Source organism: Corvus kubaryi, unplaced genomic scaffold (assembly GCF_017639235.1).
Source record: "Corvus kubaryi isolate FWS band 111438036 unplaced genomic scaffold, C.kubaryi_AGA036_p1.0 37398, whole genome shotgun sequence".
Lineage (NCBI taxonomy): Eukaryota > Metazoa > Chordata > Aves > Passeriformes > Corvidae > Corvus > Corvus kubaryi.
The window spans coordinates 43062007-43085832 of NW_024581137.1; the positions used below are offsets into that span (position 1 = coordinate 43062007).

At 36.4% G+C, this 23826-nt stretch overlaps 1 protein-coding gene across 2 annotated transcripts in view; it reads right to left on the bottom strand.

Annotated features, from left to right (window-relative positions):
* Nucleotides 1-23826, bottom strand: part of ODAD2 (outer dynein arm docking complex subunit 2) — a 77805-nt gene that overhangs the window by 35439 nt on the left and 18540 nt on the right. For both annotated transcript variants that reach the window (XM_042043992.1, XM_042043991.1), the window contains exons 11-17: nt 19032-19178; nt 18537-18746; nt 18152-18376; nt 15824-15934; nt 15180-15334; nt 11576-11818; nt 1230-1344 (exon numbers count right to left, since the gene is read on the bottom strand). In XM_042043992.1, coding sequence (XP_041899926.1) covers nt 1230-1344; nt 11576-11818; nt 15180-15334; nt 15824-15934; nt 18152-18376; nt 18537-18746; nt 19032-19178 — 1206 coding nt within the window. The remainder of the gene's footprint in view (nt 1-1229; nt 1345-11575; nt 11819-15179; nt 15335-15823; nt 15935-18151; nt 18377-18536; nt 18747-19031; nt 19179-23826) is intronic.

The window sequence follows — 23826 nt, forward strand, 5'->3', positions numbered from 1 at the left end:
TATTTTAACATTCAGTTATAGCAATATTGTTCAAGAGAGAGGCAGGTATATTCGTATCTTGACAGAGGAGACATGTTTAGACTGTACCATTAGGTACCAAAAAACTTTACTGCACTAGAGTGTACATTTAGATAAAAGCATGAAAAGATAATTCAGAATAACTAGCATGTGCAAAAAATGACAAGCAAGCTGCCATTTTAGAAATCATTGTGAAGAAATATAAAATGCTTAAGTTATAAAAATCAAGACCAAATATTCTCACAATATATCCATATATCTCTACATCCATATATCTCTAACTACACCAAATCATCTACATAAATTAATAGCAGCCAACTGAGCAGTGCTCAATTCCGAACAGGAAACTGCCTGCGAAGGATGCTATGGATATCTAGCACTCTGAAGGAATTACTATTATTTACATAGTCAGGATCTCCAATTTTGTGTGGAAGGATATATATATTTTAGTATAGTAGAGAAAAGATGCAAATGTTGCATTAAATACAGAGGTAAATCAGAAGTGGAATCTAGTACTGTACAAGGATTAAGGAATAAAGTTAGTACTCTAGGAAACCTCTAATGGGAAACAAAACCTTGCCCATTTATTTTACCACATGTCAGTGCTAAGAATACATAGAAGATGACATGCAGATTATCCTCACTATTTTATCTCTATTTGGATACTGACATGAAATAAATGAATAGCTCAGTCTTCTGTGCACAAATGACCTGCACAACTACCACTATTCACAACTGGCACTTTTTGTTGGCAGTCTGAGCAGAAAACCTGAAGATTACATTGGCACCGAGTCTAAAATACACTCTGAAACCAAATGATGGTCTCTTGAGAACACAGCTGAAGTTCCTCACAGTGGAGAACAACTAGAACTACCCATGCTATTCATAGCCTGTGAGTAGAAGCTTTCTGTTTTCAGCATTCTCAGATTTTCATCATGCTTTATTTGGCAACAGTAAGGTTAGGTCCTGGTAAATTATTAAAATATATTTGCCAATCCAGAAAACACTGTAAAGGCAAAACAGATTATATAATGGGTGCTAGATGGAGGACTATTCACTTTTGAAAAGTAAATACGTATGTTTTTTAGGCAGCTAACAGAATTAAAAGAGTGTAAGTAGCAAACAGCAAAGTATTACTGGAAATTATCCAAATATAAAAATTATACATGAGTATATATATAACAAAACTGCTACTTCAAATACTTTCTTACCTTAGCATTTTCAATGCAAGGACAAAGAGCCCAAGCTGCACTTGCTTGAACATCTGGGTCAGGATTTTTCAACAATGACCAGAGTAGGCGAACTCCATCTAGACTGTCAATTATCCTATTGCAGAAACAGACCAAAAAGGGAAAATTAATTATGGAGTATACAATGCTGAATCTCAAATTATATCAGTTTGTTTGGAACACTGCTCTAAGAAACACTGGCATGATTTTGACACACTGTTTTGCTTTACGCAAGTGCTTGTGTTTTATTGTCAGCTAATCACCATCAACATGCTCAGTAAACAGTGCCCACTACAACGGATGGGTGTGAACAAATGATGTAAAGACAGAATGTTTTCTAACTAAATCTCATTAATGTTGTTTATTTTTTTCCAACGCTGTCATTCAGAGCTCTTATAGAAGATAAAGTAAACTACATTATAACCAGAACTCATAAATGTGAAAACAAGCATGTGACTTTTTAACGATCTGCATGCAAAGTGAAATCTGAATTTGAGTATACTGGCTTCTTTCATATAGTAACAAATACTCTCCAAAACAAATATTTATGCCCAAAACTATGTACTTAACTTTTTATTCAGTCTATGTTTAATGTATTTACCTTGCTCTATGACATATTTTAAAATACTATGTTTCTAATCAAGCATTAGAAATTAAAATGGTCACACCACAGAGCATCCTTTGTTGGGCACGAATAAGTTGGGCACGAATAACGTGCAACTTGTTTCCCATATGTTCCTTACTAACAAGACCAACACTGAGCACTATGTTATAACTACTTAAACATACTGTAATCAAAGTATCTTCATGACTAGCTGAGAAATGAATTATCATCAGAATCATCTCTACACCATCTGTGTTATGTTTACATATTGATCAGGCTTGGGGATCATAATTTCACATTAGGTTCGCGTGAATACCCTAAATGGAAAGGAAGGTCAAACAAAACTTAATAGCCTTTACTAACATGCCTTTTTTCAAAAAACTGTGTTAAACTCAAAGCAGATGAGCTGAAGAAAAGCAAGCACACCTTAATTGTCTAACCTCAAAAGTAAAAAATTCAGTTGCATACAACATGTTTGTATCTTTAACTGTAAATGCAAGAGAATTCAAAACACATTTTTAAGAGAGCTTAAAAACAGCAGATAAAGCATTTCATTTGTGTTCACTATTTATGCTTTGCCAGGAAATTTTCAAACTAACTATAAAATGAACTTTGTATGTAATTCTATCATCATTTGAAGCAGAAAAAATAAATAAGGACATGAAGCCTGTCTAAAATAAGCAAGGACTTTATTCACAACATTTTTATGCAAACTGGTTAAACAACTATGATTTTCAAAATAATACTTTTTCAACAAAACTTTGGTTAAGCTAAAAAACCCTAAGTTTTTTAAGATCTGCCAGTTTCAGTATAGCTTATTTTACATGCTCAGCTCCAAATCAACTGCCAGAAAATCATCATTCAAAGGACAAATTCAGAAGTCTTAACACAACAAAATACAACAACATGAGCACAAACTACACAACTACACATATACGTTCACATAGTAAGGATGACTTAAGTAAAAGCTTCAAAATGAACTTTTAAGTCCCTCTGAACCCCAAACACTTTTAAGCAATTTTAACATTATTCTCCTGTCATTTCAGAAAGTACAAGGAATTTTTTCCTATATTGGAATTAATTAAAAAAGAACTCATGAATCTTTCCTCTAGTCAAGCAGACTACTGATCATTTACCAACATGAGGTACTTCCTCCCAAGAGGGACTAAATATAAATGACCCAGCTCCAACAAGTATATAAAAATCAAGAGATAGAAGCCAAATACTGAGCTCAGATTTTTCCACCACACTTAAAAAAAACAACCTCTAGGCTGATTTATCTTTCCTTTCTATTTTTTTTAAAGCTCATTTTCAATTGAAGGTTTACTTTCATTTTCTTTTCAGTTTTCTTGTCTTCTCTTCAGTGTTTCAAGGTAAAATAGACTCACTCTATCGTTAATTTTCTGAAGTGTTTTGCCTTTCCCTTAAGGACCAGAAAGACCAGTTGTCTTAGATCAACAGAACCCAGCTCAGAATACCTGGAAGTATAGTTCTCTGACCATTCAACATGCATAATTTTAAACTAGGAAACAGTAGAGACAAAACAATAAAATCTCCAAATTACATTGCTCATCTCTGATTACTTGCAGTTACACCAGATTAACAAAAATAAAAAACACTCCACATACAGGAATGATGCTCTTAAATTCTCATTCTGGAAGAATTATTATTGTGTAATCATCATGCAAGCACAAATCTTGCTATTTTCATCTTGCTGAGAATATACATTTGCCAATCTAGAAAGCACTGCTAAAGAGTTCAATTTTTTAATCTCCCTATGGTTTCACTGCACAATCCAGCAGATGAAGAAAATGGGTGCTGAATGAGTGTATTTGCCTTAACAGCAAAGGGAACACTAAAATAAATGGTCCTGAACAATGTTTCCTCTATAAAAAGGCTTAGACATTAAAGTCCTTCTGTAGTGGTTTGGTCCAAAATACTCATTACTGTTTATCTGCTGTGAGATAAGAATTAGGAGAAATGCAAAACAGGCACCAAACTTGAAAGAATATAAAGAAGTTTATTAACAGACCTAAAAGAAGGGAAAAAAATTATACCACCTTCAGAACTCTCCTCCTCCCCCCACCTTCCTCCCTTCTCCCACTGACAATGTAAAAAGACAACCCTTAAGATGTTCAGTCTGTTTACCACTTCCATAATAACCTTGTTCAGTCCATTTAGAAAGAGAAGTCTCTTCTTGCTCATGCTATGAAAACAGTATCACAACGAGACAGCCGCCCACTTCCAAATATTGTTCAGTCCATTTAGGAAGAGGAGTCTCTCTGCCTGCATGTGAGTCCCTTCCCCCGACTTGCAGCTTTTCCCGCAACTGCTTTCGAGGGTCCACTCTTGAAGTTTTTTGGGGTACAATTTTAAGGTTGAGCCGTTCAGAAACAAAAACAGAGGCCCTTCTCCTTCCCTGGGAGCAAAGGGTCTTCATCATCTTCATCTTTAGGACTATCTCTGGGAGCATCTCTAGGAACTGAGGTTTTCTCCTTTCCCATTTGGAGCAAAAGTCCTCATCTGGTTCATCTCTACGGACTGAGGTTTTCTCCTTTCCCGTTTGGAGCAAAAGTCCTCATCTGGTTCATCTCTCCCTGTCCAAACTTCTCATGAAATTACAGCTGCGTCAGCATCTGCCTATCTCAGCACAGGTGCTTTTGCTTACGAGTTGAACACTCCACCCCCCATATCTTCATGAAATTACAACAGGATACTCTGATATACTGATATATCATGGCTTCACAACAGACTTTCAGCTTTAAGCATCTCCTCTCTCTCTTCCCTCAGGTTTTCAGCTCTTCACAGCAATAAAAGGGTTACTCTCACCTCGGCCTTGCAGCTTTGCAGCTGGAATGTTGAATTTTTCTTATCGCAGTGGAGAGGGGGGAGAGCCGAGCCGCTCCGGCTGCCCATGGCAAGGCAGTGGGGGGGGGGGGTTCCACGGCTGGAACAGGTCCATCGGCCCCAGGATGGCCGTGGCCCGGCCCGGCCTGGCCCAAGCAGGGCCTGGCCGGGCCTGCTGGCCCCCACACGGGGCCTGCAGCCACCTGTGCCAGCGCCGGAAACGAGAGAGAGCTTGGGGGGGAGTTTGCCTATTCTTAAATGTGGATCACAGAGGTGATCACAACTTTAAGTGGCTAAGAGAATTGTCCATATTCAAACTGGCCAGCTGATAGGTTCTATCAGTTCCCAGAGGAAACTGTAAGCACCCCTTAGCAAGGACGTCCCTTCCGGGACTATGCTTGCTAACCTATGACACCTTCCTATGTAAAAATTCCTTTTTAAAGCTGACAAAAATACACATTCAGTTTTCTTTACAAATAAACAAAGAGAGGAAAATAGTCCTGTAATCTTGAAAATTGTAGCTTTGATGACATTATGCTAAACAATATTATGATTTGCTTCTGTATATAGTTTTTGTATCCAATTTTCTTCTCAAAATGTATTATAATATTATTAGCAGGATGCGGTAATAAAGCTTCTTACCACAATAAATACAAACAAATATAAAATTTACTTTGGTTGGCATTCAATTCTGTATTCATTCATAGTTAGCACATTATTCACTCTGTGGTTTCAGGCAGTTAAATTATGTATTTTATAATAATTTTTTGATATTCTGATGATAAAATTAAACTGCAGTAGAATCTGGAGCAAGGAACTACTCATGGGACTGTTAAAAGATGGTTTTTTTAATAAAAATGTAAAACATTTTCTTTGAAAGCGGAATGAAATCTCATAAAAGCTGAAATAATACAATATTCAGTTGATATAAAAATCTTTATTTAATACTTTAATATTCAAATATTTAACTGCTTTATAGAATAGTTGATCTGCTATTGTATGTACATATGTATGTAATGCATCTAATGTACAGGACATTATTAATAGTCCAAATCTTAACAGGAATGAAACTCACCCAAAGTAGAAATGTAAACTTTATTATAAGTAATTGCCACTTGTTCCTTCACTGTAAATACATAACAATATATAAATATGTGGAATTCAAAAGCAAGAATCCAGTTTCTATTCCTTAGTATAGCAAAGGCATCTCACAACAGAACCGGACCACCTCTTTTAATTCAAAGCCCTCTATCACATTATTTGATCACTGATATAATTTAGAATAGGTGTAGATTATTCTGCTCCTCAAAATAACTACAAGAAGTTGCAATGGCAGTTAGAACTGGCTGAAGAGGCACTCCTGTCGTGTACTCCTGCGCTGGCCATACATAGTAGAGGTGAAGGGATATATTCAGCTGGCATCATCACTCCTACCAAAAGGCAACTGCAAGAATGTCATAGGTTAGCAAGCATAGTCCCGGAAGGGACGTCCTTGCTAAGGGGTGCTTACAGTTTCCTCTGGGACCTGATAGAACCTATCAGCTGGCCAGTTTGAATATGGACAATTCTCTTAGCCACTTAAAGTTGTGATCACCTCTGTGATCCACATTTAAGAATAGGCAAACTCCCCCTCCAAGCTCTCTCTCGTTTCCAGCGCTGGCACAGGTGGCTGCGGGCCCCGTGTGGGGGCCAGCGGGCCCGGCCAGGCCCTGCCTGGGCCAGGCCGGGCCGGGCCACGGCCATCCTGAAGCCATGGACCTGTTCCAGCCATGGAACCCCCCCCCACTGCCTTGCCGTGGGCAGCCGGAGCGGCTCGGCTCTCCCCCCTCTCCACTGCGATAAGAAAAATTCAACATTCCAGCTGCAAAGCTGCAAGGCCGAGGTGAGAGTAACCCTTTTATTGCTGTGAAGAGCTGAAAACCTGAGGGAAGAGAGAGAGGAGATGCTTAAAGCTGAAATTCTGTTGTGAAGCTATGATATATCAGAGTATCCTGTTGTAATTTCATGAAGATATGGGGGGTGGAGTGTTCAACTCGTGAGCAAAAGCACCTGCGCTGAGATAGGCAGATGCTGACGCAGCTGTAATTTCATGAGAAGTTTGGACAGGGAGAGATGAACCAGATGAGGACTTTGGCTCCAGATGGGAAAGGAGAAAACCTCAGTCCGTAGAGATGAACCAGATGAGGACTTTTGCTCCGAACGGGAAAGGAGAAAACCTCAGTCCGTAGAGATGCTCCCAGAGATAGTCCTAAAGATGAAGATGATGAAGACCCTTTGCTCCCAGGGAAGGAGAAGGGCCTCTGTTTTTGTTTCTGAACGGCTCAACCTTAAAATTGTACCCCAAAAAACTTCAAGAGTGGACCCTCGAAGGCAGTTGCGGGAAAAGCTGCAAGTCGGGGGAAAGGACTCACACGCAGGCAGAGAGACTCCTCTTCCTAAATGGACTGAACAATATTTGGAAGTGGGCGGCTGTCTCGTTGTGATAATGTTTTCATAGCATGAGCAAGAAGAGACTTCTCTTTCTAAATGACTGAACAAGGTTATTATGGAAGTGGTAAACAGACTGAACATCTTAAGGGTTGTCTTTTCACATTGTCAGTGGGAGAAGGGAGGAAGGTGGGGGGAGGAGGAGAGTTCTGAAGGTGGTATAATTTTTTTTCCTTCTTCTTTTAGGTCTGTTAATAAACTTCTTTATATTCTTTCAAGTTTGGTGCCTGTTTTGCATTTCTCCTAATTCTTATCTCACAGCAGATAAACAGTAATGAGTATTTTGGACCAAACCACTACAAAGGTGTAGGACCAAAACATCTCCTTGCTTCCAACACAGAACATACGTATGGTGTACACAGAATAGGTTTTATGGGCAAATAATTTTAATGCAGTTAAACCCATTCAGAGATGACTGCAATTTTTAGGTTAAGTGAATTGGTATTTGCTATTTGACCAGTACAGATTGGTCAATTTAAGATAATTTTCTTAATTACTTTTGTTGTCTATTCACAGGCAAAAGTTGCTTAATGAAGATTTTCCACATTATTTAAGAATCTCAATATCATTAAATCATTGAACAGTATGAGCAAGATGTGGCTTAAAATTCTAGAAATTTACTTTGCTTTTTTAAATATATCTGAAATTACCAAAGCCTTTAATCTGAAATAGTACTTCTCTTTCAAATTAAAACTTAATATTGAACATTTCCAGTAGAAATGTCAACATGAATTGCTTAAATACACATGCGTACGCACAGTCTAGACATCTGTTTGTCATATCTATCATCTTTCTCTGCTACAATGTTACTTACCAGAACTTTGAGAACTTCAGTTTAATTGCCTGCCAATTTAGACCACAAATACAAATGTAAATAAATAAAGTTATACGGACTCTGTATTGTGCTCACTGGTAAGATTACAGGGTTTAATTCTGTCAGAATGTAATCTCATCTTTTTTGAAACCACAATTTAGCATTTTTCTTAAAACTTTCACTAGTTTCTGCTGACTGCTTTGATAAATAGTATTATATACCAATGACTAAAACTCCATCTGCTTGGCTAAAATAATTGTACATTTTAGTTTATAAGATTCTAAGCCCTCAGTTTTGAATGCTAGTGATGCAGTCTATGGATTTTCAAATGGAAAGGGCAAATGAATAAATCTAGAGCCAGTTGAAGAATAAGCACTAGTCCTTTGTTTTTAGTAAAAGAAAATGAGTAACTTATAAAAAGTTCCTCAAAACGATAAATATACATGAAAATGTACAGCAGCATCTCTGTCAGCGTTAGTACAGCAGACCAAGTATGGAGAACAGCTTCATGCTGTCTACATAACAGTAAGGGAGTTCAGTCACATAATTATGTTGGGTTTTTTAGATAAGCGAACTTATTTTTGGCTGTGAGAGAAGCTGGCTGCTGTTTTTTTAATTTTAAATAGCTCAATAGAGTCAGTAAGAATCATTTAATTGTTTCAAGTTGCCTTGAAGTAAAGGATTGGTGCAGAAAAGTAACACTAGTGTACCTCCCATTCAGTAGTTGCAAGAGTCACAGTGTCAACTAGGAAACATAGCAGAAATAAAATACATAAAAGACATACAGAAGATGTAGATTCACCTATTCACCTATTAGTCTTTCTGTCAGTGCAACCTTCCTCCATGGAACGTAAGATAATTGCATAGTACGTCCCTCAGAATTTAACTGCACTGCTTCACAGAATATTCTCAGCTTTTTCTAGTCCATAATGATGTTTTATTTCTTATATTAATCACAACCTCTTCATTATATACCCTTGAATCATTTACAGAAATTATGTGAGCTCCACTCTTGGTCTGTGTGGTCTTCACATACCTGCTGCTGCAAGGATAAGCACATTCAAAGTAGAAGACTGCTCAACTGAATATTTAGTCTCTAAGCCACACTTTCTTAAACACACTTGCAGCTAATGAAACTAAGAATATATCTGAAAATTCTCAATCCTTATGAGCGCTTCAATTTTTCTACATATGAAAGTCAATGATAGCAGAATCCAGGAAAATCATCATAATTTTCAAAGTTTCTATAATGCCAAACTGAAAAACGTTACACTGTAAAACAGAGCCTGTCTGTACCACATGACAAAAAACCCCCAAGCCTCAAGACCTGCCAGCCAAATTTGACAGGACAAAGGCAGTAGAGAAGAACTGATTACCTAGAACCTGTCAAACCATTCTGAGAAATAAGTGATTATGAAATAAAAAGTGTAATAGGGATCCAGTTACATGAATCTGAAAGACCATAAACAGCTAAGTATCAACCTGCTGCAATAGAAAGTTCTCATCACCTGTAAATACTTACAGGCTACAAGTGGCTTTGCTTCTTTCTAGAAAGCAATCTTGGCACATTTCCACACCCTTGTTAAGATGTGTCTTTTTGGTTAAGAACTCTAGAAAATGTTTACAGAAAGAGACTGAACTCCACAGTAGTTTCTAGCAAGGCTATTTATTGTTTTAGGCCCCAGTTTAGTAAATGGAAAAGAGCCATACTACAGACAGTGTGTGTATTTCATGTCTTTGGTGACTTGTTCTTTCCCAAAAGGAGAACACTTTGGATGAGGAGATGAGAAGATACAATTTCAACTTCTGTTGCACTGGTCTGAGAGGAGGAGAAGATAGAGGAATTAATATACTTCTTTTTCTTTTTTTTTTTTTTTTTTTTTGAGAGAGAAGTGGGGGTCAGTGATGGGTGGGGAGGTTGCTTGTAATTGCCCTGTGAGAGGCAGAGCATTCAATCAAGAAAATCATTTAAACATACGAACAGTTACACTGCTGTCAATGTTTTAACTAAGCAGTATTTTTAAACATTTTGCTAAATTAGTATCAAATTTATCCATACTTGGATGAATCATGCTTTGGGAAAAATAGAGCAGCATTATCTCTTCTAGTACTACAAGCATAGCTAGCACAATACATCAGGTACATGGCACAGTTTTGATAAAAATTTTTGTGTAACTTTTTTTTTTGCAGTAGCAAAAAGTATATTCTACACTTATTTAACATCTTGCTTACTTGCTAATGTTTTGAAATACTTTTAAAAACACTTCTAAAGTTGAGAACATCAACAGAGAATGTTTTATACAAATCAAATTCAGCATTTGACTCCTTTGTTCACTCTTTACAAACTCTAGAATATAAATTTTGTCCCAAACCTGTACTTTCTGCTTAAAACAAGACAGACTTTGTTTTATCACAATTTAAGCAGCAACTCGGAATTTTTTTTATGCTTATACTGAACACATTCCAGAATGAAGCAGTCCATACTGGATACTACAAGTGACAGTTCTGAGTACTGGAGTATGTCTGAGGTTTTATAAATATCAATTTATATTTATTGGCATTTAAGTTTCTCAGTATTTGCAATGCTAATTCTCTTAGGTTAATACCTTATGCTAAAGGCTGATTTTTAGTGAGAAATGTCATTAAAATGATTTCATTTATTTATACTTTTATGCTACATGGCTAACTGCTCATACAACCCATGTTTACGGTTGTGTACCATCCAGCCTTTTGCCACTGGGTGACAGCCAAAGCATGAAAACAAAAGCCCTATTCAGGAAAAGAATTCCCTGCACTGCTATATGAATATCAAGTGAATTATGCAAATCAGAACAGGAGGAGCTTAATAAAACTCTCTTTCTGACCCTTCTTATGTATAAGGAGGGAAATATGCTGAGAATCTTGAAGTAAATATCCTTGTAAGAAAACAGTAAGTGCAGCAAATGCCGACCTCAACATTTAACTGAAACACTTAATCATAAAACTCAACAATATTCATAATTTGTACAAATCTACATCACAAAATCAAAGACAGTCTTTTTCTTTGGTTTTGCAAAGGAGTAAGGGGAGAAAAGAGTCCCAAACTGTCTGACTTCACAGAAGGAATGATGGAGAGGGACAAAAGAGATATACAATGCAAGTAATACTCTACTACAAAAAAAATGAAGTATATTTTCATGACAGTAAATGTGCATGTTTCCTTTTAGAATAACTTTCTCTAATTTAGGCTATTTTTAATTACTTGAGAACAGATGTAGAAAGAGAAGGTAAAACATGGACCTATCATGCAGCACTTCAAAATGATGCTTTGTAACTTTGAGTTTCAACTTTAACAAAAATCAATTTCCTAAAGGTTTATTTGATTTTTCTCAAAATACAAAAGCTTTACGTTCTATATATTTCCTTAATATTTTTTTTATCTATAGCACATTTACAGTAGGATGTAACTAACCCACACAGTTCTGTAAAAAGCAAAAAAGTAAAATATCTTTTAAGTCAGATTAAAATTGACTATTTTTGCATCAGAATAACTAATTTTTTTCAATATTTAAAATTCTATTAATATTAACAACTTACATCATGTTTTCAGGTTCCATTGCACAAGCTCCCACTGCTTTGTTGACATTCACAAGTAGTGCCCGATCAGTTGTAGTCAGTAACTTCACTATAGGTGCGATTCCACCACATCTGCGGACAGTGCCTCGATTTTCTTGCTCTTGGCAACATTCTCCCAGTGCTCCAATGACATTTTTAAGGACCTCTTCAGGCTGATCAGTAAGCAGTGTTACCAAAGCTTCTACAGTTTTATATTCCTGAAATCTAAAAGACAACAATAAATCCAAAGCTATTATTTTCAGTATGTTACCACTACAAGCTTGATTTTATAATTTAAGTATTATTATAATTGAAGTATATGTTTTAATTTCTGAATGTAAATCATCTTGTTGAAGAAATCCCAATACGGGTAATCCATTCCGAACACTCTGTGACATACAGCCTAATTTCTTACTCTACCTTTCTAATTACTTTTCTCTAATTTAGCTGTCTAAGAATCTCCTGAGTAGTTTGAGAGTTTTTTTACACTTGACATATGCATGCAACAGCTACAAATAGCTGAAAACAAACCAGAAGACTGGCAATTACTGTGCTATCCTAACTTCCAGCACTTTTTCCTGCTGTGTTAACAATAGCTAGAGTAGTATTGTACCAGACCCTCCTCCACCTCTCTGAACCAAAGGATCACCCTTACTTTTCACTAAACATCAGCTTTTTAGAGAGTTTACCCTGACCAGTTTTATACTTAGTTCAGGCCTAATACATTGCATTTTCCTGAGGTCAGAACCATAGTTCTAGTACACTTCTATAGCACACTGCTAGATTCCAACCTGTAATTAAAAATTAAGTTGACAGAAATTTGACTTGACTGCTATATTAATACTTTCCTCATTCTTCATGAAACTTTTGATACTGAGAATCAAAAACATGTTTTTTAAAATCTTGGAGGTCCTATCCTACAAAGAGATGTGTGCTAAACCTCAGGAGTTCATCACTCAGAACAGGACTTCTTCCTCGGTTCCGGAATCATCTTCTAAGTTGTTTTGTTTTTTGTTCTTCAAAACTTAAGAGGATTCTTAACACTTAACAAATACTGCATCTTCCTTTTATACACTTTCTGATACACCTTGACAGTTCCATGTGGTATATCAAGCTAGATCTAACCTGTATATAATCTAATTATCTGAGAAAATTTCTCTGAGGGTAGTGAATTCTCATTTGCGCCTTCCTCCAAGCCCCTAGCTTCCGGGAATGTCTACTTGAGCTACAAGAACTATTTTCCAGGAATCAGTTTCTCATGTGGCTTTTCTTTCATACAAAAAAATATTGGTATTTCTGAGATTTTTATGGCAGAACTAGATCTGTTTCAATAAAAACTAATCTTTTCAAGATGGATTATCAGCATAATAATTAAAGTAACTGAGAAATGAGAAACTTTTGTTTTTCATCATCCAAACCTTTGCTTAAAGAGAAATTTTCCTCTTTGTTCACTGTAATTTGGAAGTATCCCTACAACTATTTTTTTCAAGAGTAAACATCAACAGAATGAAAAAAAGAGCAATAAAGTAAGCAAATAATTTAAAAAAACAACAAAACAAAACGAATTTTTGCTGGCATTTCAACTGCTTCACAGATGGAATGACATGAGCTGGCTCTGCAACAGGCAGGCTGCAGTCTGACAGAGCTGTTGGCTCGGGCCATCTTGTGTCCAGGAGCAGTACGGCTGCTCCCACGCCCACTGCACCCGGAGCTACACGGGCACAGGCACCTGCACCAGTTCACGGCCGAGTCAGCACAACATCTCAGCAGTGAACCTCAGGCACAGGAAATACTCTGGAGCACTTTCGAGATAATTAAGTGCCGCTGCAGGAGCCAGCAGGGTTTGTTATTTCTAGCTTCATGCCAGACAGGCTCATCCCTCCAGATCTACTTAGGTGTTTTCATATTATCCTCGCTCCCTTTTCTTTAGTGCCCTCCCATCTTGAGTTTGGATAGGGTTTACTGCTTCAGACTCAGCACTGTGTAACACATGGATTCAGCTTGAGCTGCGCCGGGCTAGTAACCTTTGTGGAGCATCAAGCACTTGCCAAAGACATGTGAGTAGCCCAACAAAAATCTGTTTGCAGTTGGACAGAATTATTGCCTACAGCTATACTAATAAATAAAACAGGCTAGGGCTCGTTCTCTAGCCCTGAGGACAAGAAGCACAACATAGCATCCACACAGCTAAAATCTCTTATCCTCACCATGCAGGGTGGCCTCGCCCATTCTGTCTAATGGGAACAATCTGTTGCCTGCACTGTTCCCAAAGAGTGTCTGGGCATTATCTGGGAGAGCGCTTGCTGGCACAGGCCAAACTGTATAAGGGACTGTGCTGGTAGTTAAACAGTATGGATAATCCTAACATAGAGCCTGAACCTTGAAACGTTTGGCCCTGTTTAGTTAACTAGTACAGAGAGAGCCATTCAGTCCATCTCATTACTGATTGATCCAAAATCAGGATACCTCTGCACATACTCAAAGTCCACAGAAAAGAAGGATACATCCTCATGAAAAGTTATTTTACTGTGCAATCAAGAATGCAAAAAAGCAGTAGAACAGCAGTAAAGGATGTAAAGACCATGGGTCTGTATGCCAACAGTTTGAGAACTCATTTAGGAGAGTAAAAAGACAGAATGCAAAACCTGGAAATCTTCCTAATTTTTATCCAGTCTTTATCTGTCATATGTGCTTATCCAGCAAGGTACACTAAAATTAGGGCAGCAGGAAGATGTTACTGCTTACGAATACTCTTTCTAACCTTTCTAATCCATCTTTCATTCTTTTGTACAGAGCAGCATAATTTCATCAGGAAACAGGACATATGCAGTGGAGCCAGATTCCTTTTTTTGGTAAGGTGCATGCATCTGATAAATTAATTTTAGATGAGAGGGTAAAGTCTTCTCAATCATTACGCTGCTCCATGGAAGGTGGAGAGTGACAACTCCTACTGTCACATTCTCAGATAATTACTCAGGACCCTGGTACTGAGGGGTTGCTGGTACCTACAGTAGGACTCTCATCAGCTAATTCCACTCATTTAGAAGCTGGGTCTCCAGACAAAGCTACTTTTCTGAGCCCCTTCTGTAGTCAAGAAGAGAGGCATGTAGGCTAATTATCCTAGACTTCAGTATATTTCTAATACATATTAGATATCTATCCTACAATGAGATAATTTGGTTTCTGCTTCTCTTGATGTAAAATGTTAAAGTTAAGTGTACTACATACTCTCTCTACCATTCAGCAGTGATTCTGGCTTGTAAGCTACAGACAGGAGGGCGATATCATCAGATATGGCCACGTGTCAAATGTTTGGTATGTGCTAGTACAGCTCCTGACTCATATCCTATAGCTTAACTAGAGGCACCACTTGTCTCCATTGACTGTTAAGATTCTAGGACCTTAACACTGTACCCTGATGAGGTCAGGTGACAATTTTTTAAGTACTATAAAACCTAAGTTGAAAGCCCAACTGATTATAAAGACTGATTATGAAGAAGCATGACACAACAGTTTTGAAAACAATAGAGGCCCGTAAAATCAAAACATGATAATGTAATAAATGCTTGTAAAATTAAATTGTTACTTTAGCACATTTTCTCTACTGATTGCACATTTCCAGATTGCTCCTGTCACAGCTGCCAAAAGTTGCTTGTTTTCACTGTTATCAAGCAGAACAGATAGTGGTTGTAGACCTTCATGTTTTCTAACCAGGTCACGTATTTCTTCATCTTCTGCACACTATAAAAAAACAATTAAACATATATATGATGTAAAAATGTGTCAAATTATGTCTTCAAAAGCTAGCTGAATTACATTTTAACTAGTAAAAGCTAATAGAGAAGAAAACATAAATATTATATTCAAGCATCTGAATATGCTAACAACTCACTAAGTGAGTTTGACAGTAAACTGCTCCTGTATTTGCAGCAGTGCTTGTACTGTCACATTGTCCACTTTAGGGCCAAACAAACAAAAAACCCAAAACAGCTCTATGCACAGTATGCTTTACCTCTCTCCATTGGTTACCTGTGCAACTTAAGGGTTGCACACAAGAAGAGCAAGTAGGAATCTAATTATAATATTAAATATGCAGCTAAAATATTCACAACATTTCCATAATTTTTTACGCATTAGAGAAATAGTGAAATTAAGAAAATTTAAAACTGCCAATGACATGAAAACAAAGGGCTAATGCTGGTTCTGATCTACTGATTATAATACAATTACCTTAAATATGGCACTTGCACAATGCATCTGGAGCTCCTCATGTTCACAACTCAGATTTTTCACTAGGTTCTCAATCATGCCTTCTGTCCTTATTGCAAGTCTGTAACTTGGCTAAAAAGATAAACTGCATCTTTTAGATCCTGCATATTAACAGTTAATAGGTCACAATAATAATACAATGCTACAATGCTAGGGTTTGATATTGAGAAGCCTTGTACTTTACATAAGTACAAGTCATGATTGCCTTGAAAATACTACTGATGATCTCAAAGGTAAGCAGGTACATTCTCTGCAGTGCTCTTCAAATCACCTGTAAAACGAGGTACTGCACTGCCTATCTTGTAGCCACTTGGCTTACGCAGAATGCAGAATATTCTGAATGGTGTCCAGACTCCCTGCTCAGACCCAAGAAAGCAAAAGATGCTGCAGAATGGGATCAAGAAGTACCCACTCACTTCATCGAGAACCAGCAGCCAAAACAACAGATCTATTCCTAAAACAAGGTTAGAAAAACATGTTCTTAGGATTAACATTTTTTAGTGATATTTTAATCCAAATTTTAACCTACAGGCATTGTAACAGGATCATTTTTTAAGTGAGGGAAACATCTGTGTAAGAAATGCATTTAGTGTTCCTTCCAAGTTAGGCCATACAAGAAACCCTCAAAAATGACACCTTCTCAATATATACTTACTGAACCTAAAATCTGCCAGGTTTGTGTCTCATGGAACATGCATAAATTTGTGAAATTCAAGAAGCTAATTTTTAGTAGACAAAGTGTTTAATAATGTAAAATCTCTTGAAGAATTATATCTTTAGTGCCTCAAATTCACCAAGACAAATTATATTTTTTTATCTGAAATGCAATATACCTCAAATTCAAATGAAGATACAGAATCATAAACAAATAGAATCATTTAGGTTGGAAAAGACCTTTAAGATCACTGAGTCCAACCATTATCCCAGCACTGCGAAGTCCACCACTAAACTGCATCCCTACGTGCCACATCTGCACATCTTTTAAGTAATTCCAGGGATGGTAACTCAATCATTCCCCTGGGCAGCCTGCTCCAGTGCTTGACAATCCTTTTGGTGATAATATCCAATCTAAACCTCCCCTGATTCAACCTGAGGCCATTTCCTCTGATCCTATTGCTTGTTACGTGGGGGAAAAGAACAACCCCACCTGGCTCCAACTTTCTTTCAGGTAGTTGGAGGAAGTGATCAGGTCCCCTCTGAGCCTCCTTCTCTCCAGGCTAAACACCCCCAGTTCCCTCAGCTGTTCCTCATCAGACTTGTGCTCCAGACCCTTCCCCAGCTCCATTGCCCTTCTCTGGACACACTCCAGCACCTCAAGATCCTTCCCAAATTGAGGGACCCAGAAGTGAACACAGGATTTGAGCAGTGCCAGGAGGATGATCACTGCCCTGGTCCTGCTGGCCACACTATTGCTGATACAGGCCAGGATGCCATTGGTTTTCTAGGCCACCTGGGCACTCACTGGTTCATGTTCAGCCCTCCAGGTCTTTTTCCACCAGGCAGTCTTCCAGCTACTCCTCCCCAGCCTGCAGTGCTGCAAGGCTTGTTGTGACCCAGGTGCAGGACTTGTCACTTGGCCTTGCTGAACCTCAGACCACCGGCCTTGGCCTGTTGATCCAGCCTGTGCAGATCCCTCTGCAGAGCCTTCCTTCCCTCTAGTACATTGACACTCCCACCCTTGGTGTGCCCTTGATCCCCTCAACCAGACCATTCATAAAGATATTAAACAGAACTGTCCCACTCCTGTAATCCCTTACATGGTCATGGTAAAAAATATTTGTATTCAAATTTAAAAACTGAATATACTCAAAGTTGCAAAATGTGTCATGGAAATCCGTAGAAAAATCACATATATTCCTTTCTTCTATTTGCAATGGTTCAGACCCAATGCACAAGGACACTGTAAACCACTCTGCCCTGCACTGCATTGGATCTTCTTGGCCACACCTGCAGGTTAGTTTTGTAGAATTTAAATGCATTGATTAACCAGAATACAGCATCTTAGGTTGCGAAATCTGTAAAGTATGATGAAAAAAATAATAACAGAAACTGATTAAGACTTTCATTTCTACATTTTTTCTTTCATACATTACTCCTAGCCTTTTTAATAAAAAATATGTGGCTTTTACTTCAATCCAAGTTGTGACCTTCTCAAAACAACTTTGATTACACAAAGCATCTACTTTCTGAAGGCATAACTGATCTAAGTGACTGTAGAATGTAATACCTCTTTTTAGTGGCCAATTTCTTTAATGCTTAGAAATAACTTAGCTATATATGTTTACTCACCTCTGAGGCACATTCTTGTAGTGTGCCCACTATTGGGATTAAGATGTTTGTGTGTGAGCATTTGAGCCATCTAGCTAGTAATGGAATGCCACCAGCTTTACGGATTGCTTTCTTGTTTTTGGTGCTTTTGCTGCAGCTCCAGAGTGCCAAAGCCCCACAGCGTGCTGTTTCAGTGTCTTTGGCTTGGTGTGATGATCCTGCTGAAATAGATTCCAACAGCTCAACCTAAAAAAAATACGACTTTCTTAATATCTACAGGGAACTTTGATATCACGCTGCTTTCTAATTATGGTAAACACTACAATAATCATGTTCACAACATATGATGTGTTTTTTGAACAAAAATACGCATATGACAAGGGTAAAAATTCTAATGTCTGCTTACCAATTTCTTGATTCCTCCATGTTGCCTTACTGTCTTTCGTGCTCGTTTAAATCTAGCAACATTTGCAATTGTTTCAGCTGCCAAACATTTTAGATTGGTATCTGGAGAGTCCAATATTTTCACCATGATCTCTAAGCCTCCAAGATCTGCAATTGCATGTCTGATCAATACATTTTGACTAATTTCCTTCAGGATTTTTAATGAACCAGTCTAAATAATGGGAAATGATAAAAGTTAAACATTATTTAGGTATACAAAAACATTAACATTATTTAAAATGACGGGTTATTTCATTTTTTTCTTTGTATTTAATCGGGAGAGGAAAAGGAAACTGAAAGTCGAAGAGAGATGTCTTTCTAAAAAATCTGAATAAAACAAGAAAGTACAGAAATGAGAAAAGAAATGAACTTTCTTTATACTCTGTAACTTTGAAACTTGAAAAAATATTCTGATAGAAAAGGCATATTCATTGCTCTTTTTGACAAAGCTAGTTACCTGACATTTAATTTCTTCTGTGTCAAGTAAATTAATTAACACTTCAAGACATCCAGTGTCTTTGATGGCCAGCTGACATGTTTCTTGAGACAGATTTAAATCTCTCATTGAACACAGTGCAATTACAGTAGCTGTTGGATCACCTCCCTAAAATAAAGCAATTAATTAACAGATGTGTAAAGTGCATTTAATATAAAATTCAATCGCTTCTACTCATGCTAGTAAAACTACTACTAAAGAAGAAACACGTACACCATTTTGTTTCTATGGTGTTCAATAACGCAAACATAGTAAGAAATTGAGCTCTTGATAAAGTCTGTAAATGGCATAAAGATTCAAATGAGTGCATAGCTCAGGTGGAAAATTACTAACATGGTTTGCTGAGAATAGACCAGATTGGATGTTTTTCTAAATGATAAGCTCTATTTCAGTCACTGCAACTAGACTAAAAGAAAGAAAAAATCAAAGAACACAACACAGAAAGTTAAACCATATGACAGCAGATTTTTTTGAGTCTACAATATAGGTTTACTGTCAATAAAATCAGGGATGAACCGACTTGCATGGAAATTAGGAGAGCTGAGCTACCATGTAGCTGCAACAGAAGCTGGAGTGCATAAACATTGCCAGCTGGTACTAACGTGGAAGATACAACTTAAGAGTACCTAGTAAATCAAACTACAGCATCCACCTCCTGCATTCCAGGGAAGCTTTGGCTCCCATCCCGATCCGAACTGTGCTGCCCAAGCCCACCTCTTTTAAATGAGAGTTTTGAATCTGTAAAAGATTTTTAGCCATCCATTCCCAGAGGAGTGTTCTGCTAAATTGTGGACATCATAATGAAACATAGAATATTCAAAAACTGAGTAATGTTTGCTAACATAAAACAGATCTAACAAAAACAGAACTTCTGAAGCATATTTTTCTTAAATGTAAACAGAAACAGTAAGACAAATACAGTACAAAAGGAATTTAAATTTAATATGCTCTTCAAGTTATGATAAATGTAGTAGAGAATCACAGGTGAGAAAAAACATCCAAAAATAACGTGAGAGAACTACTTCATAAAGTTTCAGACCAGTAATTTACATCAGACAAAACTGCTAATCAATAAAGTATATATTCATAGCACTTCATAATTTTTACTTAAATTTCTTGTAACAATAGATACCACAGAATTTCCCCCAAAACAGTGGTTAAATATAAAGGTAATTTTTAAACATCTGTAACAGAGTGTCCTAGAGGAAGATGCCTACAATTTTAAAAAATTATCTTTTTTTAATCTTTTTTAACATCTCGACTTCAGGAGAATGAAATGTATCTTTCCTTAACAACATATTTTCATCTACTTTGAAAATATGTCCTAGAGTATAAAATAATGTAACAATTTCTCAAGCAGTTTCCCTCCACATATAAAACTCTAAATTATTTTTTTTTAAATCTGTAAAATATGATTACAAAACTACACAGAATATTCTGCAGCTCAAAAAAACTAACAGCTGTCCTTCTATGAAAGTTGTGGCCTTTTCACATAGATTAGACTTTGATTTTTACTTTGCCTTGCATGATAAAAAATTTACAACAGGTATTTTAAAAGAAAACTTGTCTTTTTATTATTTTACATAAGTGTAAGAAGTATACTGCTAACCTGAAAAGTGATGTCTCTTTTTCTGAGGACTGCTTCTCCTACACTGAAACTGCATTGACACATAACAGAGTCATCAGTAATTCCCTTACCTTACATGTATAAGGGTTGGCATATGACATTTAATATGGACCAGGTTTTTAAAAAATAAACAGCTTTTAATTTTCATATACTGAAAAAAAATACAACTGTATATATTAAAATATATATACATGCACGTTATTTTTTAAGCTTCAAAAACTAACACACCACTTCAAGGGTTTTTAAAGTAAAACCACAATCAAATATTTTTCATATGTGCTGAAGCATCCGTTCTACAAAATAAGAAATATTACTGATGGTTTCACCAATTATTATTCGTTTCTTGAAGTTATCATTACAGTAAGTCTTGCAGTAGTTACAGCATAGATTCTAACATGCATGGAAATAGTTACCTCTCCATTAAGTTGACATAAAATCTGCATCATGTTGCTATACCATTTGAAATCTGATATGTTGGAAGCAAAATAGACTCTATTGGCAGATCAACAATCAATTTTAAGGCTTGAAATTAAACACAGACTTAGTTAAAAATGTGTCTCTTTTCCTATATATTGGTATAACATATATATCCACAAATTAAATGAAAATAAACCAGTATCATTGTGACAGTACCAGTAGAACATCTGTGCACTGTATGTGTAATGTCTCTACTACAACACTCAAACTCACAACTGAGAACAGTTCGGAACTGAGAATTAAAGAACTACTGACAAGATGAAAAAAGAATGAAAAGAAAAGAAAAACACAAGCAAATACAGACACAAACCAAAATACAATTACCAAGGAACACACAAGTTCAAACCATCATTTTGTTTGGTACTTTTGTAATAATCAAGAGGAAAAACTCTGTTAGTCAATGGCAAGCTTTCAACAAATGGAACCAAGAAAGCAGAAACACTAAGGGGTCTTTTTTCTGCATTAACCTTTAATATATTCTGCTAAAGGTTACTTAATGCCACTGATGGCATAGTGAACACTCTGACTATGCTAAGGACATAACTAGTCAGTTAGTACTTAGACAACTTAGATGTTTTCATACTAGATGAGCTCAATGGACTCTGCTCTATGGTACTGAGAGAATTGGCTGATGCCAAGATTAGTTTGCAGAACTGTAGAAAGAAATCTGTTGTTATCAACAGAACACAACACTGATATTACCTATCAATATCACAGTGTTGCTAAACAAAAAAGCAAACTTTACAGAGAGACTTATAACCAGATCTGTAACCTGTAAGAGACAAGAAATCCTCCTTTGGTTTGGCACCAAATTTACGTATTACGTTCATTCTAGGTATTACACTTCAAAAAAGATACTGAGAAAGTTGATGAAGTCCAGAGGACACCAAAATATCTCAGAATTATGATCTCCACCAAAAAATGGAAGGAACTGGAGCTCTTTACTCTGGAGAATAAGAAGGTGGTTTAAAGAACACCTTCAATGCCAATCATCTGTTCTCCAGGTCCAGACAAGAAATAATGGGGTTTAATGGCATCAGGGTTGATCTATTCTAGGTAATAAAAAAGACTCAACAAAACCAGCTTTATTGGTAAGAACATTTGAATTCTTGAATATATTGCCTACAGCAGTCATAAAATCTCCATGACAGGAAAGAAAAGGTAGAGAAACATTTGTCCAGAAGACACACATTGATGCTGTTTTGCAAGCAGATGGAGTCAATGACTTCCTACATTCTGCTCTAGTCCTATTTTCTGTTATTTTTTTTTTGTGAACTTTTACTACCATGAAATTTTGGAAATAATAAATGGTTTTGATATTTACTTCTTTTTAAAAAAAAATAGTAGACCCATAATGGATAATACAAGCATAGATACAGATAATAGATAATAAAATATACAAGCTTAAGTTCCAATAGCACATGTCCCATCCCAATTTAACCATTCCTAGTCAATACAAAGCTTTAATTTTTGAACTGATGATGTCAGTTTAGCAGGTTAGGAAAGAAAGATACAAAATTTCCTCTAGAGTCATCTCTTTCAGCTGAAACCTAAAGGCATTATAGGAGTACAAGTACAAGTACAAGTACAAGTAATAGAAGTATGAACAGGATTATAAAGAAGATTATTCCAAATTTGTAGCCCAAGTTGTAGCAACAGGAAGTCTATGCATAGAAATACATAAACATTACAACAAAGTTACAGTTTCCCAAGGCAAAGTAAAATTAAGTACAATGAAAATTATACAGCTTTTGGCTCACAAATATCTCTATAAATATGGCACCAATTTCATTTGGTTTACGATTTAGAGTGAACATGACTGAATGCTACCAGAAAATGAAATATTGTTTTACTCTGCATGGCAATGTCAAAGACTTTTTTTTTTTTCTGTTTAGAGCAATGGCTGAAATATATTTTGCCAGAGTAAAAGTGTATTTTCTCTACTGTATTAAGTAAATCCTGGATAGATAGTTAAACGTGCATGTCTATGGTAACAAGCCGATGGCTGAATAACAGGAAAGAAAACTGCTGTTTGTGGGCAGTTTTTTCATTCTTCTGTATAATACCACTGTTTTGATTATGAGTATATATAATCTGAATGGAAATTACAATATACTTGACAAAATTAAGACCAAATATACCAAGTCAATATATTTTTTAAAAATACTGAACAAACAAAATAGCATAATGTGATAGCCTCAAAAAAGTAGGTATATTATTGTTATATCAGACTTCTTAAATTAGAATTCATTAAGGGAACAAAAAAAAACTCCTAGAAAAAAGAGCATTGTTTAAGTGGAATCCCAGTCCAAAGTAATATTGTAATTTTTATAAAACAAGAAATCCAAAACAAATAGTAAAGTATGAAACAGAATTCTTAGTTTAAAGGTTAGTGACTTTTTTATTTTCTGTTGAACTTGACTCTCTTAAATCACAGACCCTTTTGTAATTTTCTGCTAGAAAATACTTCCACATCTAAATAAATTTTGATACAGCTTAATGAAAGACTGAGTATTGCAATATAAAATACATAATATGCTTCAGCAAGGCAAGTTTTCTATGCTAGTGAATCTCTAAACACTCTGAGTTTTGTTATGGTTTAAATACTAGTTCCAATTTTTCATCTTAGTTTATAAAACATACAAGCTGCAA